This window comes from Piliocolobus tephrosceles, chromosome 8 (genome assembly GCF_002776525.5).
Source record: "Piliocolobus tephrosceles isolate RC106 chromosome 8, ASM277652v3, whole genome shotgun sequence".
In the NCBI taxonomy this organism is placed as follows: Eukaryota; Metazoa; Chordata; class Mammalia; order Primates; family Cercopithecidae; genus Piliocolobus; species Piliocolobus tephrosceles.
The window spans coordinates 34,187,852-34,208,394 of record NC_045441.1 but is presented as its reverse complement, the minus strand read 5'-3'; the positions used below and the strand labels follow the sequence as shown (position 1 = coordinate 34,208,394).

Sequence of the window (20,543 nt, the reverse complement as noted above, 5' to 3'; positions counted from 1 at the left end):
GAACCGGCAGTGGTGAATGCAGAGGCTGGCTCTGTTTCTGACAATGAAGTCTTTACTCCTAAGGAGCTTCTGAGCTGAAAGTCCTGCTGTGCTGAAATGCTTGGTAGTTCTTCATTTCTTAGGATGAGTCAACGTAGTAGCTGAAGGCAGGGCTGTGTCCAGTATTTCAGACAGGAAGCAAGACGGGGATGCCACTTTAAAAGGTAAAGAGGGGCCGGGCGCAGTGGTTCACGCCTGTAATCCCAGCACTTTGGGAGGCTGAGGCGGGTGGATCACCTAAGGTCAGGAGTTCGAGACCAACCTGACCAACACAGAGAATACCCCATCTCTACTAAAAATACAAAATTAGCCAGGCATGGTGGCGCACGCCTGTAATCCCAGCTATTCAGGAGGCTGAGGCAGGAGAATCACTTGAACCCGGAGGGAGAGGTTGCGGTGAGCCAAGATTGCGCCATTGCACTCCAGCCTGGGCAACAAGAGCAAAATTCCGTCTCAAAAAAAAAAAAAAAAAAAAAAGGTAAAGAGAGCTTGCGCTAACAGTGAAGCTATGAGGCTGCAGTAGGCACAGCTGGTCCTGCTCCTGGGAGATCTGCTCTCAGTGATCCACGAGGTCCACCCTCACTGTACATGGAGGGAAACCGAGGCTGGGAAGACAGCATCCAGTCTCTGTCAGCAGAAGACACAGTCTGTCTAATGAAGTGAAGGCCCTGTGACAGTCCTCTTTCCTAGCTTTGAATTTCCACTTACACCAACATAAAATGTGGGGGTAGGATCTGCTGGAAATTGATCAAGCTCAGTTTCAGTGACTGAAGTTTCCAGGGTAAAATGGCAGACATTGAAACCAGAGAATTACTGAAATTATCCTTTTCAAAAAGTCAGCATTTCTTGCCACAGTGAAAGGCCTGGTCCAATGCTACCTCCTCCAGGAAGTCCTCTTCAGCCCCTTAATTAGAATAAATTACTCCTTTCTGAGGAGCAGACAGCACCTACCCAGGGCCTTCATGGTATTCTGTCTTCCACTCTCCTTATCGAGTCTCCTCTCCTCTCCTCCCTTGACTAGCAGCAGCAGCCTGTGGGCATGTCTGTGTTAACTCACCTGCAAGATGCAGCAGAGCCTAGGGAGAAGCACAGGCCTCAGAGCTGAGGAGGCCACTGTGAATTTACCCACTCAGAATGTGAGGGAGGCCATCCTACAGGGGAGCACTCTGAAGCTGAAAGGTCCTGGGGAGGGCTGAGAGCCTGGCCCTGAGCACATGTTGCCAGCACAAGCTCCCTTGTTTCCACAACCACTAGCCAGGCAAGAGTAGCCCTGGTCACTCCACATGGACACTAACTGTGCTAAACATGTGTGTCTTTGTGATTACAAATGTAACACAAACTGTTGTAGAAAATCTGGATTTTTCATTGCACATACATACAGAAAAAAATGCAAAGCAGCCACACTCCATGATGCAGAGATGTCCTAGGGGTTGTCTCGTGGGTCTGCTGTTTCAGACAGCCTCTGGTGCCTTAAAGCAGAAGGATCCATTTCCTCATCAGAAAGTCTGGAGTTACCCACATTTCTCGAACCAGGGAGGAATTGAGGTGCTATGTTTCACACTCTTGAGAACACTGAGGTGCCTGCATTAGCAGAACTGAGTTCTGTAGGCTGGTCATAGATAAGCAAAACTGCGCTGTGATTAAGTTAGGGCCTGCAGGTGAACTTCACATGCTCAAGCCCAACACGGCATTGAGACACACCACAGACATCTTCTTTCTTGTTGCACGGTGACTGCCACACTGCTACCACACTGCTCTCCACAAAGAGTCCACACTGTGGGCAGAAAGCAACTTCTGGGGTCTTTGGAGCTTTTGCTCTATGTTGAAGTTATGCTGGGTCCTTCTAACCCAGATCTAACCTTTCAGAGAAACCCTCCACCCACAAATGCATACGAAATCTTGACTGCTGTGGAGGGAGAAGCATAGGCCTCAGAGCCGAGGACTTCTAATTCTTGGCTGTGTTCACAGGATTCTGCCTAAAGACAGCTCTCACCAGAAAGCCGTTCCACTCTGGAAGGTACTTAACTTGGCAGGAGAAGGCTTCTGAGACATGCTCTGCATGGCATCCATGAGAGTGCCCATTTAGGGTTTGGCAGATTTCGGTTCTGACCTTTGGCCATTTACTTTGGCCCTCACCTGTTACGTGGGGATAATGACCAGTTTTGGGGTCAAAGACACTTAAATGGCCACATGAAGTTCCACTTCTGGAAAAGATGGAGTAACGGGGATTCAATTTGCCCTCCTAGGAGCAACAAGCAGACCACACAAACTATACAAAACAGCAGCTTTCCAAATACTGGACAGGAGGCAATGAAAGATAGTGATCCTTGAGTGATGGGAATAAGTGATGAGGCCTACAATGGCCCAGCATACTGCTAGGAGAGTTTCCAGGCCGTAGATAGAGGCAGTGCATGTGGAGCCTGGGGGTCTCCCAGATTTGACAAGGCTAGGGGGCTTGGAAGCCCAAGGCAGCTTGAGTTCAAAGGGAAAATACCAGAGAGAACAGAGTGTTTGGGTCTCTTCAAGTCTCTAGTTGAGTACTGATTAGCATAGGCTAGAGAAAGAATCATCTAGGGATTAGCACAGGTTAGGGAAAGGACTGTAGGGAACAACCCCCAAAGTTCATACAATGCTGAGAATTGTTCCTACCTCCGTTGGCAAGAACAAAAAATCTTATAATTCACCAGGCATCAGGTAAAGCACTGAAAAGGTTTTGCCTCAACTGAGATCCAGATTTGGTAAGTCTTTGTGAGCTTAATATTTCTTTTATTTTGAAATATTCAATTGACAAACAAAAACCGTATATTTCTAAGGGTTTTGGACAAAATTAGTCTAAGAATTAATGCTCCTCTGGTTGCCTCAGGAGTGGACAAAATCAGTCTGAGAATTAATGCTCCTCTGGTTTTTCTTAACAAAGGTGAAGAGCAAGACCCAAAGGATCTGTATCCTTCCCTGTAAGTTGTCAATTCTATTGAGATAAAACTGATTATAACACTTCCCTGTTATTTTATTCCTTAAACATTTATAGAAACTGGTCTCTATTATTTAATTTCTTCTGATTACTTTGGTTTAATTTCCTCCTTTCTGGCTTCTTAGGATGATTTGAGTCCTTTCTTCTTTTCTAATATAGGTGCTTTGTTTTATACATTTTCCTCCAAGTACTGCTTTAGCTGAACCCCACAAATGTTGATCTCATATGTAGTTTCATTTGGCTCATATTACTTTCTAATTTTCCTTTTGATTTCTTCTTTGAACTAAAAGTTATTAAGAAGTATATTCTTTAGTTGAGGATTTCTCAGAGATCTTTCTGTTATTGACTTCTAATTTAACTATATCGTAGTTAAGGAACATACTTTGTATGATTTGAATCCTTTTGAAAATTTCTTGAGATTTGCTGTATTGCTCATATTCACGTGTCCTTGAATAGAATGCATATTCTGTTGCTGTTGGATGGTATGTTTTATAAATGTCAATTAAGTCAAGTTGGTTGACAGTGTTCTTACGTGTTGTAATCCTCACTGATTTTCTGTCTAGTAATTCTATCCCTTTTTGAAAGTGATGTTGGAAACTCCAACTATAATTATAGATAGAAGAATTTCTTGCAGTTCTATCAATTTTTACTTTAGGTATTTTGATGATCTGTTTTAGGTACATAAATGTTTAGGACTATGTCCTCTTGATAAATTGACCCCTATATTACCCTTTAACGTTACTGAAAGACCCTTTTTCTTCTTTGACTAACATTTAATTTCTTGCTCTTGAGATCCAGATTTGGTAAGTCTTTGTGTGCTTAGCATTTCTTTTATTTTGAAATATTTAATTGACAAACAAAAACCATATATATCCAAGGTGTGCAATGTGATGGTTTCCTATATGTATACATTGCATAACAACTACTACAATCAAATTACTTAACACATCTATCACCACCCACAGTTACCATTTGTGTGTATCCAGGGTTGGGGAAGTGAGGACACTTAATATCTGCTATCTTACCAAATCTCAAGTACACAATACAGTATTATGAACTGATTTTTAAAAATAACAATAAAAACAAAGATCTCAGGAGACAGACACACTTACCCCACCTAGCACTCTACCCTTCCCTTGGCTAATTCCTACTCATCCTTTAAGCCTCAGGGGTGAGGTATTATATTTAAATGATATCACATCCACCTGCCTGGGTTAGGGTCCTGTCTACATTTTACATGGCATGCCCTTCGCTGTATTGAAATTTTCTGTGGCTTGTGTTTGATTCCTTTAACAGCCCATGAGCACCCAAGGGCGGGGGTTACACCTCAACCATGTGAGCATCCCCAGCACAGGATTAGGTCTACTTTGGTGCCCAATAAGCACCTGTTGGATGAGGCCAGTGGTAACACTATGTGCATAGGTCCAGAGTGGATGCCTGCCAGAGGCTGAGTGTGCACTCTCAGATGGGCAAAGGGTGTGTTTCCAGTGGGCGTGGGGCCTAATGGATGTGGGGTCCTGAGGTTGCACACCAAGGTTTGGCTCCTTAGGGGTTTCCACAGAAGTGTGCTGCAGGATGCAGCTGGGATACATCTGGAACCATTTGTCCCTCCATAAAAGCTGTTTGTGAGGATGTACTCACCCAAAGGCCAGATGTGAAACCTATGGGCAGTAACAGAGAACAAGATGATGACTAACAAGCGTACAACATTTCGGGCTCCAAGAAGCATGATGACCATGGCTTTATATGACATAAACACCTCCACAACCCCCTGAGACAAGTGTTACTGTCACATGTGTGAAGACAAGTGACCAGAGTAAGAGGTGGAACCAGGTCTCTAACTTGGCTTCTGCCACCAGGAATTCCATGTCTGTGCCACGACCACATCTTAGGAAACCTTCCCTCTAAGTGTTAATAATGGCAACTGCAAAATGGGAATTACCATCAAATTAAGCATTTATTGGTAGAGAAATAAGTTGTTTTAACTGCATTCTATACTAAATAGCATAAACATTGAAATTATAATTGCCATGATGATTATCTACTGAATGCAAAGAAAGAAATGACACTGGAACAAAAGCATACAAAAGTTACAGGCAAAGAGGTTGAAAATGCCTCCCAAGGGAAAAGCCTGTTTGTGCACGTTTGAACAACCAATCCAGTCTCTGTAAATAATTAACCTACCTAGTGTTTGGCTTGGTAATTTTGCAATAGTTTGAGGCACTCTAATGTTTGTACTACATACCTAAATGTCCAAGGGCAAACAGGCAAAGTCTAGAAAGTTCTGTGTTTTGCTAGGATTATGGGAAAGCAGGTGGCATTTGTTGTTACCTATCTGCAGACAAACATGGCAGTGGACTCCATTTGGGCAACCCTTTCTTGTAACACGCATGCACAAAGATCCGCAGACTTGCCCGGGCTACCCCAAGGTCCAGGAATGCATTCTAGCCCTAAAATTACTGGTATGCTCACTGGGCATTGCTAGGGGGTGTCACTGGATGGAGAACAACATGGCAGGGTCAAATATTGCATTTAATAACATTTAAAAGAACACCAAAGCCAAGAAAAAGCCATGTCAACCCAGATGAGGGAAAATGTCTCTCCCAGAAGTATCCCTCAAATGGAAGAGTCATAGCCAAGGCCCAACTCTGCTGTCTGAGAGAGGAGCCAATCAGGCACCCTAGTAAATAACCTAGAAACCCCAGATCTCACCGGCCCGGGCTGTTCCAGTCTTTCCAGCTCATCTCAAGTCCATTCTTCTCAAGCTCTGAGTAGGTTTTTGCAACTAAAAGATCTGAACCCGAGAGGCCAGCTGACGGCTGGGTCAACATATCCTCCCAGACCAGCCAGCTGGATCGCCCTGGATAGGCAGCCGGAGCCAAACTAAGACCAAATTCAGCAACACAGCCCATCATAAAGAGGTTCTTTTCCCATTACCTGGTGTGGCTTTAGCAAACTGCAGCTGGCCAGATCTCCCTTTTAGGGCAAGTATGTGCTGTATCTGCAGTCCGTTTCCCACTGGTTCTGTCCCAGGGAGGCCTGTCCAAGGACTCTACCAACAGGCTCCTGGGACTCCTACTTCCGGCCAGGTTTGGCCAATGGGGAGCAGGAGCAGGGGACAGTAGCGAGGGAGAAGAGCATTCCTGGTTCTTCTTGGCATGGTTGCCGCGGACTGGCTGTGTCTCTCGGCTGAAGGTGGTGAATCCTGTCAGGCAGCCCTCCCTTTACCCTGATTCTAGCGCCTGTTCCCACTGTGGCTGCCCCAGGTGCCACATCAGCCTGGGGCACTCCTGTGCCTGCCCCTGTCTTTCAAATAGTCCAAGCATCATAAGGGCTCCTGAACTCACCCCCTCAGAGTGTGCCCTCTGCTGTCAGCCCAGGCTGTGATACATGCACAGCCCCCTGGAGACCCACTCTGCACCCTCACTTGATGGCCAAGTGTGGCCAGACTCCACACGACCACTTCTGAGGTGCCCTCCTGCCAACCCCTGACTATGCAAGTTGCTTTCCTCAGGGACCCTGTGGGTCACAGGGCTCCCACCTGCCTCCCGGGCTCTGTGTCACACTCCACTGTCAGACCACCTTTGGAGACAGGGATCAGGGCCTATCGCCCTCCCTTTATAGCTCTACTTCCCACAGGGGGCCTGGAGGGAGCACTGGCCCCTATGATTGGGCTCTGACTCCTCTTACAGTTTTTGCTGAAGAACTCCCTCTTTCTGCCATGTTCCTTGTCCCTTTCCCCTCAACCCCATCCCTCATCCTCCCGTAGCTGAATCTGAAGCATCGCACAAGGCCCAGAGAAACACTGGCTCTTCTCCAGTATGCCTGGTTTTGCTTCCTCACAAACCCACTGTAGCTGCAGTCAGGCCTTCTGGTGTGAGGACTCACTTCCCACCACAGCCTGCATTCCTCTGGTGATAAGTCAGATTCAGATGTTGATACGGTTTGGGTACCTGTCCCCGCCAAATCTCATGCTGAAATGTAACCCTAGTGTTGGAGGTGGGGTCTGGTGGGAGGTGTGTGGGTCAGGGATGCAGATCCCTCATGGCTTGGTGCCGTTCTCATGATAGAGTTCTCGTGAGAGTCAAGAGTTCTCACAAGATCCAGTTGTTTTAAAGTGTGTGGCACCTTCCCCCATAACCCCTTGCTCCTGCTCTCACCATGTGACATGTATGTTCACGCTTTGCCTTTAGCTATGAGGAAAAGCTCCCTGAAGCCTTCCCAGAAGCCAAGCAGATGCTGGTGCCTGTTGGTACGGACTGTAGAACTGTGAGCCAATTAAACCTCTTTTCTTTATGAATTACCCAGTCTCAGATATTCCTTTATAGCAGTGCAAGAACAGCTTAATGCAGATGTATTTATGCCCCCATCAGGGTCCCCTCCCACTCCACAGCAGGAATTAGGGCCTGTTCTATCCAGACAGCCCTGCTGACAGCGAGCCCACCACACAGCAGCACTTCCCCAGGAGGGGCCAAAGGGCAAGGATTCTCAGCAACCCCTGCCCACTCCGGAACCTGGAATTCAGGTATGCAGTGAAGACAGCGCCAGATCATGAGTCCCTCGGGAATCTGGGTCTTCCCCACCTGCAAGGCTAGCTCAGAGCTCCATCTAGTAGGATACAGGAATGTCTTCTGCCCAGAACAGGCACTAACTAAATACACAGGCTGAAGAATAAATGAAATGGGAAAATCCACAGACGGGGTAGACTAGTAGTTGCCTAGGGTTTGGGGGTTGGGGAGAAATGGGGAGTGTTAACTGATGAGTATGGGTTTCTTTTGACGGAGATAAAAATATTATAATATTGATTATAGTAATGGTTGCAGAACTGTGAGTATACTGAAAACCACTGTTCACTAAACAAGTGAATTGTGTTATGTGAAATATATCTCAATAAAGCTATTATACAGTGAAGGAAAAAATAAGCCATGTTTTTCACCAAGCATTTGTGAACACATGTATATAGATACACATACAGACTGTGTGTGTGTGTGTGTGTGTGTGATGTATGTATATGTTCTTTCTTTTGCTTACTCAAATCAACAACACAATTTCCATCACTTTAAATATGCCTTTAAATACGCATCCTGCCCTGTCATGCTGACATAAACCCACTGAGATGCTTCTGTCTTTTCCAGATGAATAAAACTAGAGGAAACAACTGTGTTCATGTTTTTCATGAGTGATAACTTGCCTCCAGTTGCTCCTCACGCCTACCCTTCATCCCATTCTAACCCTCCCTCCCAGAAAGAGATCCCCCCAAAAAATGGCTCACCACAGAGTTTAACAGGCTGCTAGACAAAGGGCTGCTCAGCCTCACCAAGCACCTACTTTGCACAAGGCCTGTGGCCAAGGACATCAGGAAGAGAATTTCAGTTATTTCTTGCACACCTGGATTAGGGTTCTCCCCCCCATTTTAATGCTGAAGCAGAAAGACAGCTTGACCTATCACTGGTTAAAGTCACACAGACCCTACCTACATGGAGTTGCCAGAATTCAGGACGAGGACTACTTGATGCCAGGCCCAACCTTTGTCACCCCTGCTACTGCTGACCAGAGTTTTGGTCACTTAACTGCATGGCTTGATGCCCAGTCAGCCTCAGGAACAAGGACAAGAAATTGACAGGCTTCCCAACTCCAGCAGCAAGCCTGCTCCTGCTCCTACAGTGAGCCCTCAGCTGGTCCTGGCCACGCTTCCTCCTGGCCACCCTCTGGGCTGTGCCTGTCTGGTGTCTGCACCCCACCTCTGGGTGGTGCCTGCCTTCAGTACTGGCTGCAGAGTAGGCCTAGGGTAAAAATGCTCCTGTCCTGCCTGGCCCCAGACACAGCGCTCTCCACGGGTTCAGGGCCTACCCAAAGGTCACACAGATGGCAGCTAGATCCCAGCTCAGCTCAGCCAGCTTCTGGCTGCTGCCCGACTCTGGCATGTTACTTTAGTGGCCCTTGCTTTCTTGTCTGTAATTCCAGCTCCTAGGCAGTGCTGTTCTGAAGACTGAATGAGATCAAATAGCTCCAACACTGAAGAGCTAACTCAAAAGGTGTCAAAATAAGACTATCTCTTGCTAAAGCTAATATTAATCAGCTTTCATTCCCGATTTTCAGGGGAGAAAACCTAGGAGGAGCAATTTTCCCAGGGTGAAACAGTTTGCAAATCCCACAAATGGGATTTGAACCCAGGTAACCTGGTCCTGAATGCTTGTCCGGAGGCCTGTGGAGTACGGAGTTGGTGTGAAGATGCTCACACCAGCCCCCAAGCACACGCTGCCTTGGCCCCTGGCCATGGGGTGGACACAGGTACGCCCCTGCTGTGGCTCTGCGGCAGGAACTCAAGGTGAATATCTGGCAGTCACTGCCAGGATCATGTCCAAACAGAAAGCCACCTACTGACTTCAGGAATGCATTACTCCTCTCCAGCCTGGTACCCAGATGTTTGGGACCTGAGGCCAGTTCACATGTTTGCTACTCCATGGAGTCTCCCAAAGAGGGGTGCTTATGCCTCTTGCGTCAGAATTTCCCAGGGTACACGTAAAAATATAGACGTCCAGCCCCCACCTGCTGACCTACTAAATTTGGAGTAGGTGGTGAGAGTTTTGGCATTTTCTTGTGTTTCCCAATGACCCCGATGAGACCTGCTGCCACCACCCAGCCCTGCAGGGGCTGAGCCCCTCTGCACCACCACTGCACACACTGTTCAGGGAAGGGGGACTCAATGCCTCGAGAAAGAGCCGCACTCTGACCATCAGGCAGTTCTCCATCACATGCACCCCACAACCTTCTGAACTGTCTTCCCACAGGGCGTGGCTCCCACTCCCTGCACCCCCCAGCACAGGTTTCCTCCAACCCCGGACAGTGCCTGGCCTTGCACGCTGCTGAGGAGGGCCCTTCGAAGGCCATACGGTGTGTGGGTGTCTGCAGCAGCCCCCGCCAGATGCTTGCTGGAGGCTGCTTCCTCCTCCAAATCCCCTACCGCCAGAAAGCAGAAAGGGCTCGTCTTGCCTGTGCGGCCCAGAGGTAGTCCAGCCTCAGCCTGATGTCCACCTGCCTGGCATGCAGGGCCAGCGCACAGGAGAAGAGCAGGATGGCCACAATCGGCTCATAGCTGCGCCCGGAGACGGCACCACCCCTGGGGGAAGATGAGGAAGAAAAGCCAAGTGAGTGCCGAGCTTCCAGGGCAAGACTCTGCCACCAAACCCAAGAACCGTTCAGAGTGACCCTCAGGGGGTGACACCCAAAAACAGCTTGCTGGGATTTACCCTGGCCAAGAGTCACTTGCTAGAACTTGGGTTGAAGAGAAACTGTCACCAAACTAAAAAATTTGTATATAATTCATCTTGACTAGTTCTGGAATCAGAAGCCTATAATGCATATCTATACACACAGATTCAGTAGCATCTCTGCCTAGGCCTTTTTCTCGAGGAGCCACATACTTACCCAGTCCTGGTGTATCCACTGAGCTCCAGTACGAGGATGTAGGACGTGGTGAGCCCGGACAGCAGGATCATTTTTGGCAAGGAGGACACCCGAAAAAATATGGCTAGCGGGAGGGTGCCCACCAGGCAGCAGAGCAGGGCATGGTGCGTAGACTCGCAGGGCAGGGTGGGCAGGGCTGTGCGCTGGCCCCCGGATGAAAGGACTACCAGGGAACTGTTGGGCTTGGAGCTCCAGGCCCAGGGCAGGCAGCCCACCTGGGAAGGGAGGGGTCACAGGGGCTTAGGGAAGGGCGGGTGAGGACCTGCAGTCCCTAAGCATGCTCAGGTGTCCCTCTTCAAGCAGGTCTCCCAAGGTTTTGCTCTGACCCACCCCCAGTGCCACCACACCAAGCTGCAGACCTCATGGCATCTCACAGCACTTAAAGGCTTCCCACTGGTTGCCAGAGCAGGCAAGAGGCTCCAGGGAGGACCAGGTGGGATCAGCCCTGCCTGCTTTCCAGCCCAGCGGCTCCAACCTGCTACTCCTGCCCCCAGTTCCCATCTGTTACTCCTGCCCCAGCTCCAACCTGTTCCTCCTGCCCCCCCAGCTCTGTCCTGTTCCTCCTGCGCCCAGCTCTGTCCTGTTAATCATGCCCCCAGCTCTATCCTATTCCTCCTGCCCCAAGCTCTGTCCTGTTCCTCCTGCCTCCAGCTCCATCCTGTTCCTCCTGCCTTCTTCTATCCTGTTACTCCTGTCCCACTTCTATCCTGTTACTCCCGCCCATTTCAATCCTTTCACTCCAACCCCCAGCTCCATCCTATTCCTCCTGGCCCAGCTTCATCCTGTTACTGCTGCCCAGCTCCATCCTGTTCCTCCTGCCCCATCTCTGTCCTGTTTTTCCACCCCTGCTTCTGTCCTCTGCACTGTATGAAGAAGCCAGGCTCCTTTCACCAGGGAGAGTTTGCATTTTCCTCTGCTAAGTAAAGTCTCTTGTTCCCTCGCTTCTCGGGGCCCCACGCCTGTTTCAGATGTCTCTGCTGAACTCCCTGTCTCTGCAGCCCTGGGTCCTGGCCTCTAGGCTGGTCCTCCATGTCATGCCCTCTCCCACGCCAGTGCATGCTGCAAGCTGGAGATGCTCACCACACATCCTTGGGCTACTGAGTAGATTAAGACCACTATGAAAATACACAGGACAGTGCGAATCTGAATCGTCAGGCACCCTGGAAAACACTGAATAAGAAATGTTAATTTAGAAAATACCCTCTGATTACCAAGGTGAGTCACATGCACAGTTAATACTTCCTACAGCGGAATGTGCAGATGACCTGCAAGCTGCTAGGTCCACACCCGTTATTCACCCTCCTCACAGGTCTCTTGGCTGTTTTCATTTGTTTATTCTCCCAGGTGAAAAGCTGCCAAATTTAAAAACGTCTTTAAATTACAAAGTCTTTAAATTACAAAGAGTAATACTTCCCTTCCTTCCACCCGCATTGTAACGTTGATTGGCACTGAAGTTAACTGGATAGATTAACTTGGTATTTTCATTATATTGAATTCTTCCATTTCAGAAATGGTACAAATTTCCATTCATTTGTGTCTTCTTTGATATGCTCTAAATAAATTTTATTATTTTGCTCACTAGGCTTTATAGAGTTCTTAAGTTATTAGAAATTTTATTTTAAATCTATTTATTATAAAGACATTTTGAAATCATCAAAAAGTGATTTCATGGATAAAAGTAAGAAGTCCTTTTTATACTTAACACTTCTGAAAGTATAAATATAAACTAAAATTAATACCCACAGGGGCCTTACAGAAAACAACTCACCCTGCTAGAGTCCCCGACTAGCTGGGCTGCCCTTCACGGGCTACACGGTTATTCCTTTAACCCCCACATGAGGTCAGATCATTACTGTCTCCGCTCTACAGTTGAGAAAAAGGTGGCACAACTGCCACCCAGTCCAGTATCACTTCTTCTATGGAAAAGGACAGGGTAGTGTGTCCCAACTCACCCAGCTGGTGGGTTATGGATCTGGGATCCAGTTCTGGGTTTCCTAAGTCCCAAGAGTCCACTGGGTATTTCACCAACCCAGTGGGCTCTGCTGATCTCAGAACTGCTGCTCTTGCAGCAGTGTGAGGCTCACTTTACTGACCATGGCTCACTGCACTTCCCTCCCGGTCCCATCTTGGCCTCTGGGCAAGACGCGGGCGCAAGTCCTTGATCCCCACTGCAGCCTCCCATCATCTGCTTCCCCCACTTCCACCTGGCGTGAGCTCAGTGTTCTAAGGGAGGCCACCAGAGCCACTGGCAGGCCCCCATGCAGGAGCCATACCACAGGCCTGGGAACAAGATTTTGGAGCAAGATCCTGCCATCTTTTGCAGGTAACTATTCTCCTTTTGAGAAAGGCTCTTGGCTTGCTGCTGGGCCTAAGTAGAGCCTGAACCCTTACCTGTAGGCCACCAAGTTACCGTATGACCTGAGCTCTCCATCATGAACTGGGTGTTACCTGACCCACCCAGCCATAAAGCTCGGTGTGAACAGCAGCCCTCCATCATCCAATGAAAGTGCTAATATATATGATCAGCTCTGAGCAGACCCTTAAGGCACAAGTAAGTGACATGACAAAGTGGCCCCAACGACCATAGTCCCCAGTCCTGCTACCCTGCCTTCTCTCTCCCAGTCTGCACCTCTGGCCTCAGGGGAGCTCCCTCTGATTAGGTGACAGAGTAAGAGAAGCTCAGGCCTTGTGGCAGCTGCAACACTTCAGCCCATGTGACACAGCCCTGAGGGACAATGGTGAAGGGAAATCCTCCCAGTGGGCAGAACTTTGGGCAGTTCTCCTGGGTGGGCACTTTGCTTCCACGGAGAAATGGCGAGATGTACAGTCATAAACTGATTCATGAGCTGTGGACAACAGTTTGGTTGGATGGTCAGGAAGTTGGGAAAGACATGGTTGGAAAATTAGTGACAAGGGGGTCTGGGGAAAAAGCATGTAGATAAACCTCTCTGAGTGGGTGAAAAATGTTAAGATACTTGTGTCCCATGTGAACGTTCACCAAAGGGTGACCTGAGCAGGGGAGAATTCGAATCCAGTGGATAGGACGACCCCTACTGTGGACACCAGTCACTCTATTTCCTCAGCCACTCCTGTCATCCCAATGGGCTCATGGACAAAGTGGCCATGGTGGCACTTCGGGAGATGATGTCACCTGAGGATGAGAGGGAGAAAAAGCAGGCACCATTTCCTGACCGTCTGTACTCACAGGGGCTAGAATGAAGCCCTTGGGCTGTCTCTGGTGGTGCTACACTCCCCTCTGTGCGGCGAGGCTCCCTTCCCCCCAACTTAAGGATCTCTGCCAAGGTTCTCTCTTTTCTTCAAAGCCATCTAGGTTAACTCAAGTATCATAACTGGAGGAAATCTTCCTTCCACCACCTCCCACCTTCCACACCTTGGCTTGGGGACCTACGATGGGATGTGGCCTCTACCCTAGCCAGCCTGGGTGCACGCAACGCGCTCCTGAGCCTGTCCCATCCGCCTCCCTTAGAGCTCTAGGAAGACGAGAAGGAGGATAAGGAAAACAGGGCTTAAATGCAGGTCCGGAAAGCAGGGCTTAAATGCAGGTCCGTGAGCACCAGGCTAGGGTGAGAGGAGTGGGAGCAGCTTATCCGAGGCACACCCAGCCACCTTGTGGACCACATCGTGCCCACGTCCCCAGGGTTCTGCCAAGGGCCTCTGAATGTGCCTGACACCTTGACCTCAGTCTGCCCCACCTGCAGCACCCCGGGGTCCAGCCAGTGCGCACCTCCCGGGCTTCCTCCTCTCCTCTGCCTGCTCCTGATGTTCTCCAGCCCAGCCATCCAAACCTCAGCCTGCAACCCGGACAGAAAAAGTCCACATCCTGCCCCAGATATTCCTTTTCAACTCTCAGCAGGACCCTTGGGTCAACTCTGCCACCCTCCACAGATGACAAAGACAGACTCTGCATGCCCTCCCCACCAAGACGGACAGGATTAGGCACCTCCCCACCCTGATTCCCAGGATGAGCTCCACCCACTGCCCCACCCCCACTCAGCCTTCTCTGTCTCATCTGACTTCAGAACACTCCAACTGAGTGTGTGCTTGCCAGGCCCTGCTCCACAGGCTTTGCACAAATGAGTTCACTGAATTCTCATGTTAAGCCAGTGAGGTGGGGGGCATCATCACCGCCATTTCACAGAGGGCAACCCTGGGCCCAGAGAACTGGAGCCCAAGCCTGGAGTTGGCACACCCCTGATGGATGTGGATGGGGAAGCCAGATAGGGGTGAAGATCCCAAGGGGCCATGGAGCTGCCACACTGCCCTGGGCACCCTGGCTCTGGACACTGTCAATGTCAGGGAGGGAAACATTTCTACTCGGCCTTCTTGGGGATGTGTTCTGGAACTAACTCTGTCTGCATGACCCGCCACATCCACTCAGGCCACAATGGTCTTCTGCTGGGTGGCCCTGACCTACCCCCTGCTGGCCTCCTGTAAACCTCCCTCACCTCCATCCCCACAGCCATTCGCACAGGCCTCTTCCCTGGCCTAGAGTCAGCAGGGATGCTCAGAGCCCGGTGCAGAGCCTGCGAACAGGAGCCTAAATACTTGTGATTCAATCAAACCTTGACCCAGTACACACTGGCTGTGAGCTGAATCCCCTCTCCTGTCCTAGCTGACAAATCTGGGTGCTCAGTCTCCGCTCTGCTTCCTCCACATCAGCTATAAGCACCACTGATGGTGCTCCCAGGAAAGCTGGAACCCCACTGCTTTTCGAGCCTGATACTTTCAAACCACATACTTAGGAAAAAATGCTCTATGCTCGCTCACAGAAGAGGGTGAGAAGGGAGAGTGAATATTCAGAAGGAAAGGAGCTAGTGGCATCCAGGGCAGACTCCACCAAGAGAACAAAACACTGGAATACAGAAGAAGCTTCATGGGATAACTGCAGGCTAGCCTCTTTTAATGTCAGCACCTGGAAGTATTCTGGCCAAAGTTCCCAGCCATGAGGGCAGCTCCCTTATTAACAAAAGGGAGATGATTCTGGGCAGATGTCTCAGTGCCCCACTTCCACAGATCATGTGTTTTTTAGAACCAAGAGGTTTCTAAATTTTAATATTATTTTTATGGACAGATTGGGTACAGATTTTGCTTCCTGTTTTCATGAGCACATCTCTTAGCCTGCCTGAGCCTGCTTTCCTCACATGGGGGAAAGAGGCTGACCCGTCTCACCACCTGGCTTGCGAGGCTCTTGTGGAGTCACAGAAAGCAGTGTACGTCCACTCACAAGAATCAGTATTCCTGGGCTGGGACCTCTGGCCAGAGCTTTCCAGGCTGGTGCATTCCTTGGCTTCTGCTTTGTGGTCGCTCTTCTTGCCCAATGGCTTTTCACATTTTCTGCATATCTTACACTATTTGTGCACCACTGGGTAGGCACACTGCTTCCCACCATTGAGGACAAAGGAATAGGCTTTAAAAACTGTCATCCATCTGTCCTGCATTCACTTGAAATTATATGAAAAACAGCAGTCTTACTTGAAGTGGTAAATTTTAAAATTTGCCAAACCAAATGTCACTTAATCTATAAAAGTCAAAGAAATAGGAATGAAGTTTTAATAGTTAGCATTTTTTAAATTTAAAAACTCAAGATAGTACCTATGCATAATGACAAAGTTAAATAAATGAAACTAGATTTAATCTTTTCAAAAAGTTGCTGTTTTCAATCATTATGCAAAAATAACACTGGGTCTGCCAGAAGTGACACCCCGGGGTTGGCTGAGGAAAACGAGCTGTTTAGAAATGAAGGTGGGAAATGTGATGAAGGAATGAAGGCTTAGGAACTATAGAGTCCTCCCAAGTGAGCCACAGATAGTACAAGGCCACAAAGCTCAGGTCTTTCCTGCAAAAGCCCACAGGACAAAGCAGATGAGGCATCAGGGCCCAGATAGCACAATGTACCTGGAAAATGTCACCCCTCTCCAAAGTCTGTGGCATAAATGCAGAATAAACATCCCTCTTCTGTCCTGCTGCTAGACTCTCCATTCCAGAACAGGATCGGTATCTTGTGCTCATTTGTTTAATCAGTACCAATCACCAGTCTATTGTGCCCACTGGGCATACTCCCAGAGGAGCGCATGTGCCCAGTGCAGAACTGGGTCTTCATGAGCATCTGCTATGTGAGCAGACTCTTTCTTCCTGTCGAGGCGGATAAGGGAACAGAACTGCCTCCCCCATCCCACCCCATTCCACCCCATCCCACCCAGTGGGCAGGCAGAGGCCACCCACATACATGGACCAGGTGATATGCAGGTAGAAGACACAGGCCACCCTCATACCTGAACCAGGTGATATGCAGGTAGAGGACACAAGACACCCACATACCTGGACCAGGTGATATGCAGGTAGAGGACACGGGTCACCCACACACCTGGACCCAGGTGATGTGCAGGCAGAGGACACATGCCATCCCCATACCTGACCAAGTGATATGCAGGTAGAGGACACAGGCCACCCACATACCTGACCAGGTGATATGCAGGTACAGGACATGGGCCACCCACATACCTGGACCCGGGTGATGTGCAGGTACAGGACACAGGCCACCCACATACCTGAACCAGGTGATGTTCAGACACAGGACACAGGACACCCACATACCTGGACCCGGGTGATATGCAGGTACAGGACACAGGCCACCAGGAAGCAGATGCAGAAAACTAGCAGGAGCAGGACGGCCACACTCCTGGGGGACAGAAAACATGAGGGTCACTGTCAGGTGGGGATCAGGAGAGGTGGACCCAAGAGATGGCTGAGAATTGGCCCCTCCCTCCACATCCCCTGTGCCCTCAGGAGGAAGCAGCATCGTTCACCTGGATGCCTGCCACTCAGGTCTTTGGGGACTGACATAGCTGGTTCTCTTTTTTAGGAAAGAGCATCTGGGGTTCCTGAGTGAGAAGGGGGCCCCTCCTGAGTTTACCTCCCACTTCTCCTACCCCCACCGCAGAGATCTAGCTTAGGCTGAGAATCACAGAACTTTTCTGGAAGCCTTTTTCCTCATGATGGAAAGACAGGAGTTTTCCCGACTTTACAGAGCTATTCTCTAGCTGGGCTTTGTCTGGGAAGGACATTTTTAGAAAACACTTAAATCCCAAACAGGCCCATGAGGCAGGCTGCTGAGTTCAGTGTCTGTGGGCTGGGCAGGATGCAGAGCACCCAGGGCTGAGCTCCCTCCTCCTCCGCAGGTGTGGGGTGGCCTCCATGCGCTTTCAAACTCAGAGGAGGTAGGATTCCCGTAGGTAGCTTTTATTAAGAAATGAGTACGCCTGAAAGTAAAGTGGCAAGTGCAGACTTAGTGCTGTCTTTCTTGCAAAAACATAAAAAATGAGTAAAAGCTGCCAAACTCACATTGACTTATATGAGGTCTAAATGTTATTTAAATTATTGTTTTTCTTCCTTTTAAGAGGCCACTTTTCCTGATTTTAAGTTTTTGAAAATAACGTGGATCTAGAAGCCAATGAGCTCATTCAGTGCAGTCTCTTCTCAAAAGTTATTGTTATTATTATTATTATATTTAGAGACAAGGTCTCCCTATGTCATCCAGGCTGGAGAGTAGTGGTGAGATCACAGCTCACTGCAGCCTTAGACTCCTGAGTTCAAGGCATCCTCCTGCCTCCGCTTCCTGAGTAGCTGGGACTACAAACAAGTGCTACCATGCCTGGCTAATTTTTTTTTTTTTTTTTTTTTTTTTGTAGAGATAGAGTGTTGCTACATTGCTCAGGCTGGCCTCAAACTACTGGCCTCAAATAATCCTCCTGCTTCAGCCTCCCAAAGTGCTGGGGTTACAGGCATGAGCCACTACACCCAGCCAAAAGCTATTATTAAAGCAATGGTGTATGTTGCATAGACGAAAAAACATGAAACTATACGGTGTCTTAGAATTAAGTCAATTCAAAATTTTAAATGGAAAGTGACCAGTCCCATGCCATATGCCATCAAGGCTTGTTACACTACTGACACAAGAAAATGAGGAAATGATGGCTGGCTAATGTCTTCCCCGAAATGTTGGGCACATTGGGACAGTAACTATGGGAGACGAAGCTTGAGCATATAACAGAAATACAATCACGATCCCCAGAAACCGGGACTTCTTGTTGAGTTCCTCACCTCGTTGACAGAAATACTCACTGTGGGAATATTAGAAGGTAGACAAGGCCAAATAAGGCAGCCAGGATGAGGGTGAGGACAACAGCGCTGGTGAAATACTCGTCCTGAAGCTGGTGGTACTGTGTAAGAGAGAAGTCAATCCATCAGGGCTGAGGGCTTCCTCCAGCCACGAGCGCCTTCGCAAGCAGCACCAGTGAAGCCAAAAACCAGAGTTGCTTACCTTTTGCTCCCGTTCGACATGTTTGTACTTCAGGGTAAAGAAGTTCAGGTCTGCCATCTCCAGCTCTGTCTGGCGGGCTTCTAAGAGGCGGCTGATGTACCTGTTGACACGAGTGCCCGGGGTGGTGTAGACAACGTTGGTAGAAAAAGATGAGCGGTTTCTGAGTTTTTCTGAGGCTGTTCTCAATGCCCTCCGCTGGAGCCATCATGGAAATAAAGGAACATCATCAAATTCTCCACTTACTGAAGAAAAGCACCTGTACTCTCCCTCCAGCCTGATCTGCTGCAGGGTGGGGTCGGGTTTGGGAATCTGACATTTAATAATCATGGCTCTGCCCTGCTGGTGGTGAGATGGCAGGTGAGTCATCTCAGCAGCCAGTGTTGGGGTTCCCACACCTGTAATGGGGGTCTTATGGCCCCTGCGTGATGGCATAGCAGCAAGGATTACGTGATTAAACACGTGTGCAGTGGGGAGAACAGCACCCAGTAAGAGCAGGTTCCTAAACTCATAAAACCCCAACACATGCAGAAAGAGATGCCCCAGAGTTACAAGAGCAGGAGTCCAACCCCCTCCTACTAAGAGAGAGAAATGGTGGCAAAAGGAGTGGCTTCACCAATCCCTCACTCTGGCCAGGGCTGATGGGAACAGAGAGTGAGCCTCTCCTCCACAGCTTCCACATGTCACATGAGGGATACAAGAAAGCACCCATTTGCCAAAAGGAAAGTAGAGTCTGATTTAAAACCACTTGCCATCAGCTCACTATCAGTGCTGCATAAACAGAACCTCTGGTACTTAACACACTTGAGAAGAAAATAAGAGTATTAAAAGAGGCTAGCCATGCAGTTCCAGAAAAGATGAAATGAACACACTTGTTTTTATTCCTACTGAGTGGTAAAAACACTGACAACACATATAAAATAAACACAGACTGTGAAAGGTGGAAAGAAGAGGGTGATCTCAGGGACCTTGCAACTCAAAGGAAAACAGTGTTGGGTGGGTGGTGTCCCTTGGGGTTTCTTTCTGCCTTATCTATCCCAGACTAGAAACCAGAGAAGCCGGCATCCAAAAACTTGTTTAAAGCGCCCCCCACAAAAAAGCCTGTTCTTTCTAGCCAAAAAAAAAAAAAGGCAACCTAGCAAAAGAGAAAACTTTTAGACAATACCACCCTATTGTAGCCAAAGACCATTAAAAAAAAAAAAAATCTGTGGCCCCAGCTCCACCCAGGCCAGCAAAGACCATGTGGGGAGCCTCAACTTTGATCTTTATTAGGCTGCGAGGAGGCACACCCAAGGCCCCACCGACATAGTGCCAAAGAAACTTAAATAGGGAGTGGAGATGTTCATCTCCACTAAGTGGTAATGAGCTCCCACTTGCATTGTCAGTGGAGGCCGAACGAGGAATCTGAACATCCATATCTACTCAACAGTAACAAAGTGCCAGGTGTCACCTTGGTGCCAAATGCCAGGCTGTCATGGAGGATGAGTAGGAAACCTGGAATTCCACCTGCACTGCCCCAGCGCTGTAAAGTCTGAAGAGATTTCGATAGGGTCCAGAGTATCACAACACAATACCCAAATGTCTAGGATATGAAAAAAAAAAAAAATCATAATATCAAACTTTAAAAAATGTCAACTTGAATGAGAAAGACAATCAACAGATACTAATTTCAAGATGATAGAGCTGTTAAAATTATCTGACAAGAATTTTAAAGCAGTCATTATAAAA

General features: G+C 48.6%; 1 protein-coding gene across 1 annotated transcript in view; it reads right to left on the bottom strand.

Moving 5' to 3' along the window:
• The window catches only part of ADCY1 (adenylate cyclase 1), a 138,335-nt gene that overhangs the window by 21,431 nt on the left and 96,361 nt on the right, over positions 1-20,543 (bottom strand). Inside the window, exons 9-14 of the mRNA XM_023226479.1 lie at positions 18,819-19,013; positions 18,620-18,717; positions 17,093-17,177; positions 11,558-11,647; positions 10,439-10,692; positions 10,004-10,130 (exon numbers count right to left, since the gene is read on the bottom strand). Coding sequence (XP_023082247.1) covers positions 10,004-10,130; positions 10,439-10,692; positions 11,558-11,647; positions 17,093-17,177; positions 18,620-18,717; positions 18,819-19,013 — 849 coding nt within the window. The remainder of the gene's footprint in view (positions 1-10,003; positions 10,131-10,438; positions 10,693-11,557; positions 11,648-17,092; positions 17,178-18,619; positions 18,718-18,818; positions 19,014-20,543) is intronic.